General features: G+C 38.1%; 5 protein-coding genes across 5 annotated transcripts; 2 read left to right on the plus strand and 3 right to left on the minus strand.

The window, feature by feature from the left end:
* Positions 1 to 301: 301 nt before the first annotated feature.
* SOCG_02895 (sulfite reductase NADPH flavoprotein subunit) lies at positions 302 to 3,789 on the minus strand. Its single transcript, XM_013161385.1, has one exon. It carries the CDS (start codon positions 3,425 to 3,427, stop codon positions 413 to 415), a length of 3,015 nt encoding a protein of 1,004 aa, XP_013016839.1. The 5' UTR covers positions 3,428 to 3,789; the 3' UTR covers positions 302 to 412.
* A 152-nt stretch (positions 3,790 to 3,941) lies between these two features.
* Positions 3,942 to 6,887, minus strand: SOCG_02896 (ran GTP-binding protein). The gene has a single exon (XM_013161386.1). It carries the CDS (start codon positions 6,259 to 6,261, stop codon positions 4,537 to 4,539), a length of 1,725 nt encoding a protein of 574 aa, XP_013016840.1. The 5' UTR covers positions 6,262 to 6,887; the 3' UTR covers positions 3,942 to 4,536.
* On the plus strand, positions 6,784 to 9,294 carry SOCG_02897 (translation release factor class II eRF3). Its single transcript, XM_013161387.1, has 2 exons — positions 6,784 to 7,168; positions 7,258 to 9,294. Exons 1-2 carry the CDS (start codon positions 7,036 to 7,038, stop codon positions 9,066 to 9,068), a joined length of 1,944 nt encoding a protein of 647 aa, XP_013016841.1. The 5' UTR covers positions 6,784 to 7,035; the 3' UTR covers positions 9,069 to 9,294.
* On the plus strand, positions 9,235 to 12,160 carry SOCG_02898 (SNARE binding protein Sec1). The gene is made up of 3 exons (XM_013161388.1): positions 9,235 to 9,577; positions 9,624 to 9,664; positions 9,891 to 12,160. Exons 1-3 carry the CDS (start codon positions 9,550 to 9,552, stop codon positions 11,889 to 11,891), a joined length of 2,070 nt encoding a protein of 689 aa, XP_013016842.1. The 5' UTR covers positions 9,235 to 9,549; the 3' UTR covers positions 11,892 to 12,160.
* Positions 12,079 to 13,339, minus strand: SOCG_02899 (single-stranded DNA binding protein Ssb2). The gene is made up of 3 exons (XM_013161389.1): positions 13,062 to 13,339; positions 12,317 to 12,982; positions 12,079 to 12,265 (listed from the first exon to the last, which is right to left on the minus strand). Exons 1-3 carry the CDS (start codon positions 13,170 to 13,172, stop codon positions 12,239 to 12,241), a joined length of 804 nt encoding a protein of 267 aa, XP_013016843.1. The 5' UTR covers positions 13,173 to 13,339; the 3' UTR covers positions 12,079 to 12,238.
* Between the last annotated feature and the right edge of the window lie 453 nt (positions 13,340 to 13,792).

Here is a 13,792-nt window from a genome sequence, read left to right on the forward strand (position 1 = left end):
AAGGTAGTGAGTGACTTAAATTTGAAATTTTATCACCTTTAAAATTGTTTGAGGCCGTAATATCAATTTTAGAGCGGTTTTCCTTTCTTCCGCTAATCGACACATGCACATTTGACTTGTGTTATTTAGCTTAGATGAGGGAGTCAGTTGTAAAAAAATTTGTAGTTTTAATAAACCTTCATCCTTTTTGACACATAAACATATCGTGAGTTTGAAAAAACTATTTTCATAGATTTCGTTTCAATTCTTTATTTATTCATTCATAGATTCTTTTGACGCGAAAATGATTACTGACCATTTTAATAAACCTTTTTGATAATGTCTGCATTTTTTAAGAAAACATAACAATAAATGATGAGAGAAGAAAAGTGGGATTCCTATTTTATAATTACACTGTAATGTTATTTTCTTTTTAATACACTTCAATTACGAAGCGTCGTTCTTCCTTCCACTGCTCAATGATCTTACGAGCATCAACAGCTTCGGAATAAGAACTTTGAATCACCTCTTCAAGCACACTGGTGATTTCGGGTAATGGCCATGTGGGACCACACAAATAGAAAGAACCTCCTTCATCCACCAAAGTCTTCTTTAATAATTCTTTCGAAGATCGCATAACATCTTGGATATAAATCTTGTATGGTTGATCACGACTAAAAGCTTGTCCAACATAAGTTAATAAATTGGCAGCATGGTACGCTTCCCAATCTTCACCATACAAGTACTCTTCACGCTGGGTACGTGAACCCAAATAAAGCACAACGTCTCCAGAAGGAATGCCTTGAAGTCGCTGCCACTCCTTGAACTGTAAAAATGCTCTGAAGGGCGCCAATCCCGTACCAAGTCCAGCCATTACGATGGGCTTTTCGGGAGATTTGGGCAACTTCATGACTGACGATTTAACGGCAACAGTGACAGGATCGCCAACTTGCAATCCTGACAAGTAATGAGAACATTGACCGTAGCGGTCACGTCCCATACCATCCTTCCAGTCAACTACGACAATAAGCAAATGGACGCTATCCTGATGCTTTCTTTGGGAAGAAGAAATTGAATATTCACGACGTTTGATAGGAGGAACGATAACGGCCAAATCAGATGCGTTCAATTTTGCCTGTCTGAATTCCTTCAATACATCGGCATAAGTAAGCATGTCAACTTCAGCGCGACGCTTAAAGTCGGGAGCACCGACAGGACTGACCAAAGTATCAAGATCTGCACGTTCTTTTTCATCGGTTTCATACTGAGCTAATTGCTCGTAAAACTTCTTTGTTGGTTTACCAAATATGTCTAGATTTTGAGACAAGGCTTGATATACTGTGCGGGTTTCCCAGTGATCCTTGTAGAAAATAGAAGGTACTTGAATGAGTTCATTGGCATTTAAGCCATACTCATTAATAAAATCGACAACATGTGCTTTGTTATTCACACCGTACACACCAAGAGCTTCACCGATATCGTAAGTCAATCCAGAGTTTCCGAGATCAAACTCGATATGGAAAATGTTACGGTTGTATGTAGAAGGCGTAAGACGCTTATTAGACTTCACACGAACAGTGTATACGCGTTCCGAAACATCAGGACGCAAAGCATCATGTTTATTATAAGCTTCAGAAAACATCATTTGCTGAGCAAGAGTCTCCCAACTAGTGGCTCGTGGTGCGACTTCCTCTTCGAGAGATTTAATAGGGTTAGGACCGAAGGACGTTTCAACAGGTTGAGTGGGCAATTGCTTGTCGCTAGGTTCGCGTGCTTCCAATGCTGCTTTCTCAACATTCACAAAAGTCAAAGCCTCTTTCAAAGAATCAAGGGCGCTATTGCGAACAGTTTCGTTAAATCCCTTCTCCTTGCAAAGAACACTAAATGCTTCCTCAGAACTCAATCCGGGTTTGAAAAGTTGGACATAGGCACTCAAGATTGGTAAATTAGAACCATTGATAACAAATTTCTTGGGATTAACAAGAACCAACTTGACATGCTTATTTATTATATCAGTCAAAAACTCATAAGGAAGTTTAGAAACTGTCTCCTCATGAGAGACTGTGGTCTGAAGCAAACAAACAGAGTGCTCAGCAGCATTGGCTAAAACTCTATAATAAGAGGGTATTTTATCATTCACCACCACAGAAATATCTGCGTTCAAACCTTGAACGACGTCAGTGAGCAAAGCGTTTTGAGTCGAAAGTTGGACGGTGGAAAAACGAACACCTGCAAGCACCAAATTGTCGTATAAGGTACGAAAAGCAACAGACCTGGATTTATCGGTTCTGTGAGTAGACACCAAGTTAGGAACGTTATATTCATTAGAGTCCAGTTCCCAGAAACTAATTGTCTTCTCTACCTTGGGAGCCTTGGAGGGAGCGTAGTTGAGACCCAAGGAATCAGAAAGAGCATTGTAAAGAGACTCAGTAGTCAAGGATTCCTTAACGGCATAACGGTGCTCTTGGACAGAAAAACGAAGAGTTTCAGTGTCTAGCAAACTTGCCAAAATAGAAGAATAGTAAAAAGAAGGGGAACTGACAGCTGTTGAGCGGACTTGAGAAAGGATGACAATCTTTGTACAAGTCGAAGGAAGACTGCGATGCAAATCTTCGACGGAAAAGGGAAAGGCACGTATGGAAAGCAATCCCAAGTCTTGATTAGCAGCAAATAAGTTACGAACAGCAGCAGTTTCTGTCTTTCCGAAAGTAACAAAGACCTTGGAAGCAGATGAAGAACCCTCATACTCGATTGACTTGTAATTGGTCGAGAAATGGTCATTGATATGAGTCAAAGCATTTGCTGCATTTTGAACAGGATCTTCGTTGGTGGAAAACGAGTTGAAGCAGTCAACAACAGCCCCAACATCGAGATTAGGAAGACCAGGGGCCAGGGCTGTAACAATTGCATCAGGTTCATAAACATGGACAGTGGGGCTCGTCTTGGCTGCGATAGTGCTAGCAAGAGCCATATGAGCGGCTTCCACATTCGACTGAGAAGTGAACACAGTAAAGTTGTTCAAATAAGCAAAATCGAGTACACTAGTATTATCAGTACGATATGCTTGGTCAACATAGTCCAAGGCAGCAACGTGCAAAACAAGAGGCTTGCTAGCGCCATAGAAAAGTCCAATGTTTGAGATCAAAGGATTCATTAAAGAGAGTGAACTAGAGGGAGTAATCATGGAATACACGCCAGGTGAGGAAATGGCAGCTGTATAAGATCCCAATAATAATCCGGGGGCACCAGAACGAGCCTCCAAATTATACAACTCCACATCGTTAGAGAACCCGTTTTGACGACCGCTCTTATTCCACTGAGTTAAGTAGTGGTTTAAAGGAACGTGCTCAGCATACGAGAAGATATGGTTGGAAAGGGAATACACAATATCCTCAATCACTTGGTGAGAAGAATCGTACTTCACCACGCTTTCTGGTGTGTTAGACATAGTTGAAAATGTATCAGATGATATCCAAAGATATTTAAATGAAATTTATGAAATGATCGGTCGTAACCTTTCTTTCTGGTATTAGGAAAATGGGGATTTTAAATCAATTTTTTCAGCGGGTGCGTATGGCTTCCTCCAAAATAATCAAAAGTTGAACACCAAAAAGTCCTAATGAAGAAATTCACAACGCCGCGATTTTCTCTATGTTGGAAAGAGTAAAAACACACAAAGTAGGAAAGAATTTATCGATTTCGATCACCTGATAAATCAAAATCTTGCGTGATCGTTACTTTGTCTTGTATTTTTAATAGTACTTTGGTGTAGTATTCACATATAACGAATATTAACTCTCTCAGTAAAAGCATTTACCGTCATTCAACAATAGCGGCTTACACAAGTGTAAACAAATCTGGTACATATCGTTACTTATGGAACAATGTACGTTGTATTGTTCCTTGTCGCAAATGAACGGATATGGTACATAATTTATCGATTGTTTACATTTAATGTAATTGTCATATGTTATATTAAATTTAAACAGATTCTATGAAAAGAAAATATCTAAAACGAAATTCGTAGTATGTTTTTAATTATGATATTGTTGCCCGCCAAGTTACAATTCAGATTTATTGAGAGCTTAGCAAAAGAAATAAGTAGTAGACTAAAGTTTTCCTCCATTTCCTTTTTCTAGTTATCCAACTCGTTAGGAAGGTATTGAATTCGAGCTGTTTTGACTACTATCATTCATTATATAAAATCGCTCATGACTTTAGTGTCGAAACACCACTCATTAATTCAGAATATGCATTATATCGTCATTCATAAATGTAAATTTCCACATATTTTATCTTTTATGGGGTTAAAAACTAGTGAACTGATTTGAAAAGGAAAAAAATATAATTTATTTCATGAGCATCGACATTGGAAATAGAAAACCATCAAACCGTTACTCGAAAAGAGTTTGAAATCCCGTGAACAAGAATTATTTCACTGCAAATAGGATTGACTTGTAAATTAGATTCGACAGACGAAAGGTTTCACTCTATATCAGAACAGAATCCTTTCTAAACAGCTTATAACAGACCATAAATTATGAATTTATCATTATTTTAAGGTTTAGATTGTTGACTTTTTTTAGCATCAGCTAGTACTTCATTTTGAACGCCTGAACTGTTATTCGTATCGGTTGCAGTATCTTGTAGTTTTTTTTCGGAAACAAACAATTCTTTCCTGGTAGATAACATCTGATCTTTTTCTTGAAATAGGTCTTTTCTAGACCGTATAAACATCGGGGAATATGTACCTATCATGCTGTCCCTCTTCGAAGAATCCTTGGTTCTTCGATTCATCAACGGACTAGCGTAGCCAGAGGTTGCTTCTCGTTCGTCTGTTAATTTATTTCTTGGAACGTTTTTCAAAGGAGAAGAACCGTCCGCTTTTACCCAAGGGGAAAGAAACGTCGAACTAGCACGTACACCAGAACGCCTTGACGATGTTGCAGAAGTTGGTGAAACAGGAGTATCAACGTTGTTTTCTAAAGCATGATACGACCCTGGATCACGAGGTCGCTCACGTCCTTGCTCATCTCGCAAATACAAAGAAATTTGTTCGTCGGGTAGTTGAAGTACAGACTCTTGAGCGTTCGCTTCCAAAGCACAAAGACGAAGAAGATACTCAAGTAAAACAAGACTCGTATCTTCCTTTTGATAAGCTTTCATTTTCTTTGTTCTCTTTATTAGCTCTTTTTTGGTAAGTCCTAATAATTGCATTTCTACCATTTGTTCATCGCTAAATTCGACAGTCGAATTGTCAGATTCCTCATCTTCTTCACTTTCGCTTTCATCCCCGTCTTCTGTTAACAACTCCAAGGCTATCCATTCATACTTTTCCTGTGCTTCTGACGACTCGAAAGGACTATCCTTGTATTTGAGAAGAATAACAGGTGTCATAACATCGTCAAGTCGAAGAAGTTTACCCGAAACGCTGAAAAATAGGGTTTGAACATTATTTAGAAATATATCTTTTGATAATGGAACTTCATTTTCTTCGTGATAACGATCATCGTCAAATGACTGCACTAGGGTAAGTTTATACGAGAGAAGAGAATCTTTGTTGTGAGATTGTTGAGGTGGGATTCGAAAAACTTTACCAATACATACAGAGCAATCCTCTTGCCAAATGATCGAATCGTGATTTAAAAACTTGGATTGAGCATGACTTTCGAATATTTTGTAAGTGCGAAGTCGAAATGCGGGACCAACTTGTAAGGGCTTATCGCCTGAAAAAGAAAGATTTGCATGTAAAATGTGAGAATTTGCTTTAAAAAGTTGCGAGAAATTGGTAGACTTGGGTAAGCTAGATGAGATTGAAAGCCCTGAAGTGGTGATAGACAAATTGAGCAGAGGAATCGCATCCTGAATCCTTAAAAGCAAATTCCTCATTTCTTCTAAAACCTTTCCCTTCGTTTCTTCAGCACGCTTTGGATTTGATATCTCTTTTTCTGTGTCAGCGTTTGCGACACCCACAATATGCACGCTAAACTTTTCGATATCAGAGCGTAATGCATCAACAAGTTGGCGTGTGCTTTGTAAACTTTGGTTTCCATTGGAAGACATAATATCAATCAACTCTATGGCCGGTGTGACCACACGAATCATCTCAAGCAACTTTGCTTTCATGGTCTCCAATTCATCTCGATCAGCATCAGGTACGCATTTTATGTAACTGCTTACTTGCTGAACGGCAAATTTCCCAGCAAAAGATATACTGTGCTTTATGGCAAAGCTAGTTGCAAACGTAGCTGCGTGTGACGCGACATGAAACAACTCATCCATTATAATTTCTTTGGTTTCAAATAGTTAGACTATATTAGTAAGAATTAGAAATTTATAAGGTATCTTTAAAAGCTTTTTTTTTTTAGTTGAAGAAGCAGTTCATGTGACTTGACATATTTGTACTTGAAAAAATGGTGTGTCTTCTGACTATGAAGGCTTTTAAAATTATAAATCTTTGGCAATCATTTTAATCAAAAGAAGGAAAAGAAAGATTAAATTTTAAAGAAATTTGCGATTAAATCAATCTTTCGTTGTTTATTTTAACACTTGTACCGTTTCAGTTCTCTTAAAAGGTCCCGGTAAAATGGCCTTTACTGAAGAATTGAAAGGGATGCTATAATATATTTATAAAAGAGAAACATATTCAACAACGACTTTTAAAGCGTTTCATAAAGTGTAGTTTGGTTTGGTCATGCTAAATGACACCAATATTGTTTGCTGGTCCTTCGATTACAGTAAGATTAACAATAAAATTGTATTTATTTTTTGTACTTCCTTTTAAAAATATATTAAAACCTGAAAGAAAGAACGAATTTTACTCTCCAATAGTACCTGTATCGATTTGCCACTCGAATAAGTGTGTACATTCGATTATTTATGAACTAAGTACTAAAAAATGAAAAAAAATGAAATTTATGTTATTTTTTCAATAGAACAAATTATATACACGGCATTTTATTCTTGCATCGCTACTTCTTGTTACCTACTACTAACAAATTTCCACCACCAACAAAGCATTCCTTTACCACACTTCTTCCTTACATATAGGTAAAAATGGCTAGCAATCAGCCTACGAACGGTGGACAGGATGAACAGCTTGCCAAACAAGCATCGAAATTATCGATGTCTTCGGCAAAGGCTCCCTCTTTCACTCCTACAGCTCCTGCCTTTGTGCCTTCTTTTCAGCGTAAGTCAATGGCTATTCATATTCATTTGTGTTATCAAATAGCATGAATTAAATATCTCTTTGTGTCATATATTCTAACTCTTATACAGGCCCTAGCTTTGTCCCTCAACAGCAATCCAATGTGGCTGCTGGATTTCCATATGGTCAAAATGCGGGAACTCCAATCTCCAACATGAGTTACCAGCAATATTATCAGAAACCTGCTTCTCCAGCTGCTCAAGAGCAATCTGAGGATAAGAACAGAGTTGCCGATTTCTCTAAGAAGAAATCATTCGTTCCTCCTAAACCTGCCTTACCCAAAGGTAAGATTTTGTCTCTTGGTGGCTCTTCTGGTACTCAGAAGCCTGGTAAGCCTGTGTCCATCAGTTTAGGTGGTGCTAAACCTGCTGCACAAGCCCCGGCTCCTGCAGCTTCTGCTACCAAGGAAGAGACTCCCCAGAAGCCTACTGAGGATGCTTCTGCACCCCAGAAGGTCGAAACAAAGAAGCCTGCTGAGACCTCTTCCCCCGCTCCTGCTAAACAAGCCTCCGAGAAGAAACAGGCTCCTGCTACTACTGAGTCTTCTACCGAAGTCGAAGCTCCCGTTGATAGAGAAGTGTTACAAGAAATGTATGGAAAGGAACACGTTAACATCGTTTTCATCGGTCACGTTGATGCTGGTAAATCCACTCTTGGTGGTAATCTCTTAGTTCTTACTGGTATGGTTGATAAGCGTACCATGGAAAAGATTGAGAAGGATGCCAAGGAAGCTGGTAAAGAATCCTGGGCTTTGTCTTGGGCTTTGGATAGCACTTCAGAAGAGCGTGAGAAGGGAAAAACCGTTGAAGTTGGACGTGCCTATTTTGAAACTGAACATCGTCGTTTCAGTCTTTTAGATGCTCCTGGCCATAAAGGTTATGTGACCAATATGATTAACGGTGCTTCTCAAGCCGATATTGGTGTTTTAGTTATTTCTGCTCGTCGTGGTGAGTTTGAGGCTGGTTTTGAACGTGGTGGTCAAACTCGTGAACACGCTGTGTTGGCTCGTACTCAAGGTATCAATCATCTTGTTGTAGTTATTAACAAGATGGATGAGCCCAGTGTACAGTGGTCAGAGGAGCGTTACAAGGAATGTGTTGACAAGTTGAGTGTTTTCTTGCGTCGTGTTGCCGGTTATAACTCCAAGACTGATGTTAAGTACATGCCTGTTTCCGCTTATACAGGTCAAAACTTGAAGGATCGTATTGACTCTTCTATCTGCTCTTGGTATAAAGGACCTTCCCTGCTCGAATATTTGGATACCATGTCCCGCTTAGAACGTAAGGTGAACGCTCCATTTATCATGCCTATTGCCTCCAAATATAAGGATTTGGGTACAATTTTTGAAGGAAAGATTGAGGCTGGTACAATTAAGAAGAACCAAAATATCCTTGTTATGCCCATTAATCAGACACTTGAAGTCACTGGTATCTATGATGAAGCAGATGAAGAAATTTCTTCTTCTATCTGTGGTGATCAAGTTCGCCTCAAGGTGCGTGGTGACGATTCCGATGTTCAAAGTGGTTATGTATTGACATCTATTAAAAATCCCGTTCATGCTACCACTCGTTTTATTGCTCAGATTGCTATTTTGGAGTTACCTTCTATTTTGACTACAGGTTATACTTGTGTTATGCATCTTCATACTGCTGTTGAAGAAGTTTCATTTGCCAAACTTCTCCATAAGTTGGACAAAACAAATCGTAAGAGTAAGAAGCCTCCTATGTTTGCTACGAAGGGTATGAAGATCCTTGCTGAATTGGAGACTCAAACCCCTGTTTGTATGGAACGATTCGAAGACTACCAATACATGGGTCGTTTTACCTTGCGTGACCAAGGTGCTACTGTTGCTGTTGGTAAAGTCATTAAAATCTTGGAGTAAATTGGTTTAAATTTAATTGTATAGTTTTGTTATTAAAAGTGGTTAATGGTTATCATTGCTAGATAATGTACGGTATCTTGTTTTTTATTGAGTATGTGGCCTTTGACATATGAGCGCCCTTCTTAATATAAGTCAGAGCGTGAATGACCTTCTCCTCTAATATCTTTTTGATCACTTCGTATATAATTCATACAACTGAGTGCATATTTATAGTATAAAAGTCGAATTAATAACTTTCATACTCGTTTATACATGCTGTTTTAAGCTCACTTTCATATACGATATCGTTTACATGCACTTGGGGTTCGGTAAAGCCTCGGAGCTTCCGCGATGATGTAAATACCATTACCTACATTAGATTTACCTTACACATGTTAAACCGGTTCTATTTTTTGTGAATTTTGCAGTATTCTAATGACTTTTTCTGAATTTTAATAGTCAAATAAATCTTGAATTTAATATACCGGGTGAATCGCGACAAATGGTTTTGTTAGACACACAAAGAGAAAGTATGTGACTCAACCGTTCCGAGAGGTACTAACGCCGTTTGTTTAGTCTTTTTTAAAAAAATAAATGCTATAGAATGTGCAACAAAGGTAAGCAATTTTTATTCGGGAGGAGCGATACGACACTTTAACTGCAGGCTTTGATTGTAGTACTTCTACCTTAGATGTAGAGGGTTCTATGACAGGCGATGAGCAAAGTTTAAGGACACATACACTGTGATAATGATACTGTTGATAGATATCGGTTGAGTTTAGCTGAATAATTCTGCTACGATTTCTTTAGTCCAATCGTAAAGGCTTTGCTAACTTTACTTAGTGGAAAGTCTTAGTGGTTGACAGAAAAACTGCAGATATAATTAATCGGTTTACTTCCGTACATAGACTTTTGGAAGAAAAGATCGCGGCAGTGGAGATTTTAGAAAATGCAAGGACACCAAATTCGTCGTTTGAGGTTTTGTACATTCTTCACTGTCAAGATAAACTAGTCGATTGTATATATAAAGACCAGGAATATCCAAACACTTATCCTGGTATTCATATCATGTTTACAGACCGGATTACTCCTAATATTGTAGATCGTTTGAAAAACTCCAATATTACTCCAAAACTTCGCTCGGTACAGATTGGGTATTTAGATTTTTCTTCTCTTGAATCTAGGTATTTCCAAGTGCATGATGAATATTCTGGATTACGCCTGTATCACCCCTCTTCTGCCCCTGTTATTCGGCAAGAATTATCGAATATCGCGCATGGCATTCTCTCGGTTTGTGTGAGTTTTGGAATGGCGCCCAATATTCGGTGTTATTATCCTAAGTCAGCTAGGCATACATCAAAGACAATGTCTTTTATCTTAGCGTCACAGCTTCGTGACATAGTTGACGAATATTGCAAAACTCATCCTGGCTTTCAAGAATCTTCTCAGAAATCCACTTGCTTGATAGTTGACCGTTCCTTAGATACCGTTAGTCCTTTTGTACACGAATTCAGTTACCAGGCAATGATTCACGATTTACTGAAAATTAAAGATGAATCTTATCCTTTTAGTATAATGGGTCCGCATGGTTTAGAAACCAGGATTGGCAAGTTATCTGATGATGATTCTGTATATGTTAAAATACGACACATGCATATGCGTGATGCCATTGAAAGATTGATGGGTGATTTTAATAAGTTCTGTGAAGAGAATACTATCTTTCTCGACAAAGGGCAGGCCACCTCCCTCAATGACATGCGGGGTATGCTTGCTGGTCTTTCTGATTTTCAAGAACTTCGCGACGAATATTCTCTACATTTGGCTATGGCTCAAGAGTGTATGAATCTATTTGAAAAGGATAATCTACTTTCCATTGGTGCGGTTGAGCAGGATCTAGCTACTGGTGCTAGCCCTGAAGGAAAAACACCTCGAAATGTGCTTTATGATTTGCTTCCTTTACTGGATGATGATAAAACGCATGAAGCAGATAAGATACGTCTTCTTATCCTTTATATAGCTTATAGAGACGGCGTTATCCTTCAAGATATGATGAGACTATTTCGACACAGTAAGTTGCCCAGCCATCGTCAAGAGATTCTGCAAAACATGGAACAGCTAGGAGTACGAAATGTAAAACGATTATCTGATTCTAGTGTAAAACGAAAGGAGGTTGCGAATTCACTTCCTGCTGGCGAGGAAACTTACGAACTTTCAAGATTTGTCCCTAATTTAAAAGCGGTAATGGAATCTCTTGTACAAGATAATTTGGACAAAGAATTGTTTCCTTTTGTTCGTGACCTCAATCCAGAAACCGAGGTGGAGGTTGAGCAAACATCTTTGCGAAGCTCAAGACCATCATGGACTCGTTCACGATCCATGGCTACACGTGTACCCAAGGAGAAATTTTTGGTTTTTATGGCAGGTGGTACAACCTATAGCGAACTTCGATCATGCTATGAAATTGCGGAAGGTCTCAATAAAAATATCATTATTGGAAGTACGGCTTGTAATTCACCAAACGAATGGTTGGATTTTTTTTCTAAATTCCGAAAAAACAGGGAAGAATTGAAATTCCCAGAGGATAATATCGAGCCTATTCCATGTTTACAAGCTCAACCGAATAAAATCGCACAACGACAGGAACCGACTATAGATGTACCATCGTCTCCATTTGAAAGCACGTCTCCAGCAAATGATTTGCCTAGCAAAGAAACTGAGAAAAAGAAGGGAAAGACAAGCAAACTTGGAAAGCTTATATCAACATCAAAGAAAGATAAAGGCAATGACAAAGTTTTGACGGAATCAAATGATAAAAAGAAGAAGAAGAAATTTGGTGTATTCTAAGTTTCGTCAGGGTTGAGAAATAACCTTTTTTGGCCATAATGTCAAGGCTATATTAAAAAACAAGAGGTTTTTTCTTTGCACAATTTTTTTTACGATTTCGACTTTTTGATAGTAACGAGTTTTACAGTTAATGACTTTGAATCGATATACTCAATAAAGCCTTTTGAGGATGTCATACTATGTATAAATTTTTTATTACTTAAGTTTTAGAAATAGAAAATCCATCTGGGATCCCTAGTAGAGGTATGTACAAGGTTGCAAGAATTAATTAGATAGAACATGACGAGGTAACACAAAACCAAAAGGAACGAATCTATGATAGATTATAAGTAAATAAAAGGGAATGCTCACTGATCTTGCAGGACGCTCTTGAACTGTGTTATGTTAGCAAGTGATGGAACAGAGAAAAAGAAAAAAAAACATACGTGGTTTTCATCGATTGTCGTGTAAATAATGCCTTCTTGTTGTAGAAAATCGGTGACTGCGGTTAAATCAATGCCTGGACCAACGCTCTGGGCAAGTTGTCGAGCATGCACACCTTCGTTGGTATCAGGAGCATTATGGATAGCTTGCATGACAATCATTTGTGTAGGGGTTAATGAGTATTCTGCGAGCTTCTGCTCGAGAGAGTTAGCAACGGGAGCAGAAGGAGCATTAGGAGCGGAACTTCCAAAAGCAGAAGTGCCAGCCAACTGGGGTTTTTGAGTAAAATGTATGTGAACGCTGATGACTTCTAAAAAGTGATAATGAATTTCGTTATGATCCTTAATATTCCGAATGTATTGGGATGCAATGTATATTTTCCCAGAAAATACTTTAATGTTTCCGTATACACGAACATAGGTGTCGGTAGCCAGTTCTGATAGAGCATCGATGTGCTCCCAATGTCGAACTTCAATCATGCCTGTGCCATCCTCAATTTGGTAAGTTGTGTTTGTCGTTTGCTGGTGAATGTTTCTCAAGACGCCTACAAAGGTTACTTGGCCTACCTCGACTCCGTCTATCTTGAACTCTGCATCAGCATGGACTTGAGTAGCATCCAATATTTGCTTGATAGTAACGGGGCGCAATTTATTTCCTATACCTTGTTGCTATTTTCGTTAGTTACTTGAAAGAATAGAAGACGGTAATAACCGACTGGGTTGAGAAGACGAAACATCTAAAACATACTCTATCAACACTGGGTTGACTGGATTGATCAAAGTTATTGAATCCACCTCCTCCCATTCCTGGAGAAAAGGTTCCGCCAAAACCTCCTTTATTATATGGATCGAAAGCCATGATATACACGTCGAAACTTCAGATTAAGCCAAACTAAAGTACAACCAGAGATTTGTTCTCAATCTAGATCTCTTTTTATTTTTCTTACTCTTGCACTAAAACAAATCCAACCGAATAAAGCGTTCAATTCAGCCGTGTAATTCCCGGTAGTTAGTGTGCTATTTGTAGGTTCCACGACACGACTTGACTTTTCTTGGTATCATATCCACCTTACGCGTTAATACAATGTTTACATATGCTAATGCGTCAAAGTACACACAGACACGTTTTGTAATCATATATATGCTTTTGTATATTTTATATAAATATTTACCTTGCTTTATAATCACATTCATAATTCACATTATGTTTAGCATTTTATTACTTTTCGAAATAAATGATTCAAAAGCAGTTAAAAGGAAGCCAACTATGTTATAAAGATAATGGTGCATAAAAAAAAATTCATGTCGTTTCCTCATTTGGTTAGAATTACCTTTTGAATGATCAATGTAAGAATTTTCTTTGTTCCTATAGAACAAAATCACGAAGGAGCATTCATTATTGTTCAAACGAAAGGAAAGGAAAGCAATTCTTCTTCTTTACTATTTTTACTCTTTTAAAAGCATTTACAAAAATACAAG

This window comes from Schizosaccharomyces octosporus, assembly GCF_000150505.1.
Source record: "Schizosaccharomyces octosporus yFS286 unplaced genomic scaffold supercont6.1, whole genome shotgun sequence".
Lineage (NCBI taxonomy): Eukaryota > Fungi > Ascomycota > Schizosaccharomycetes > Schizosaccharomycetales > Schizosaccharomycetaceae > Schizosaccharomyces > Schizosaccharomyces octosporus.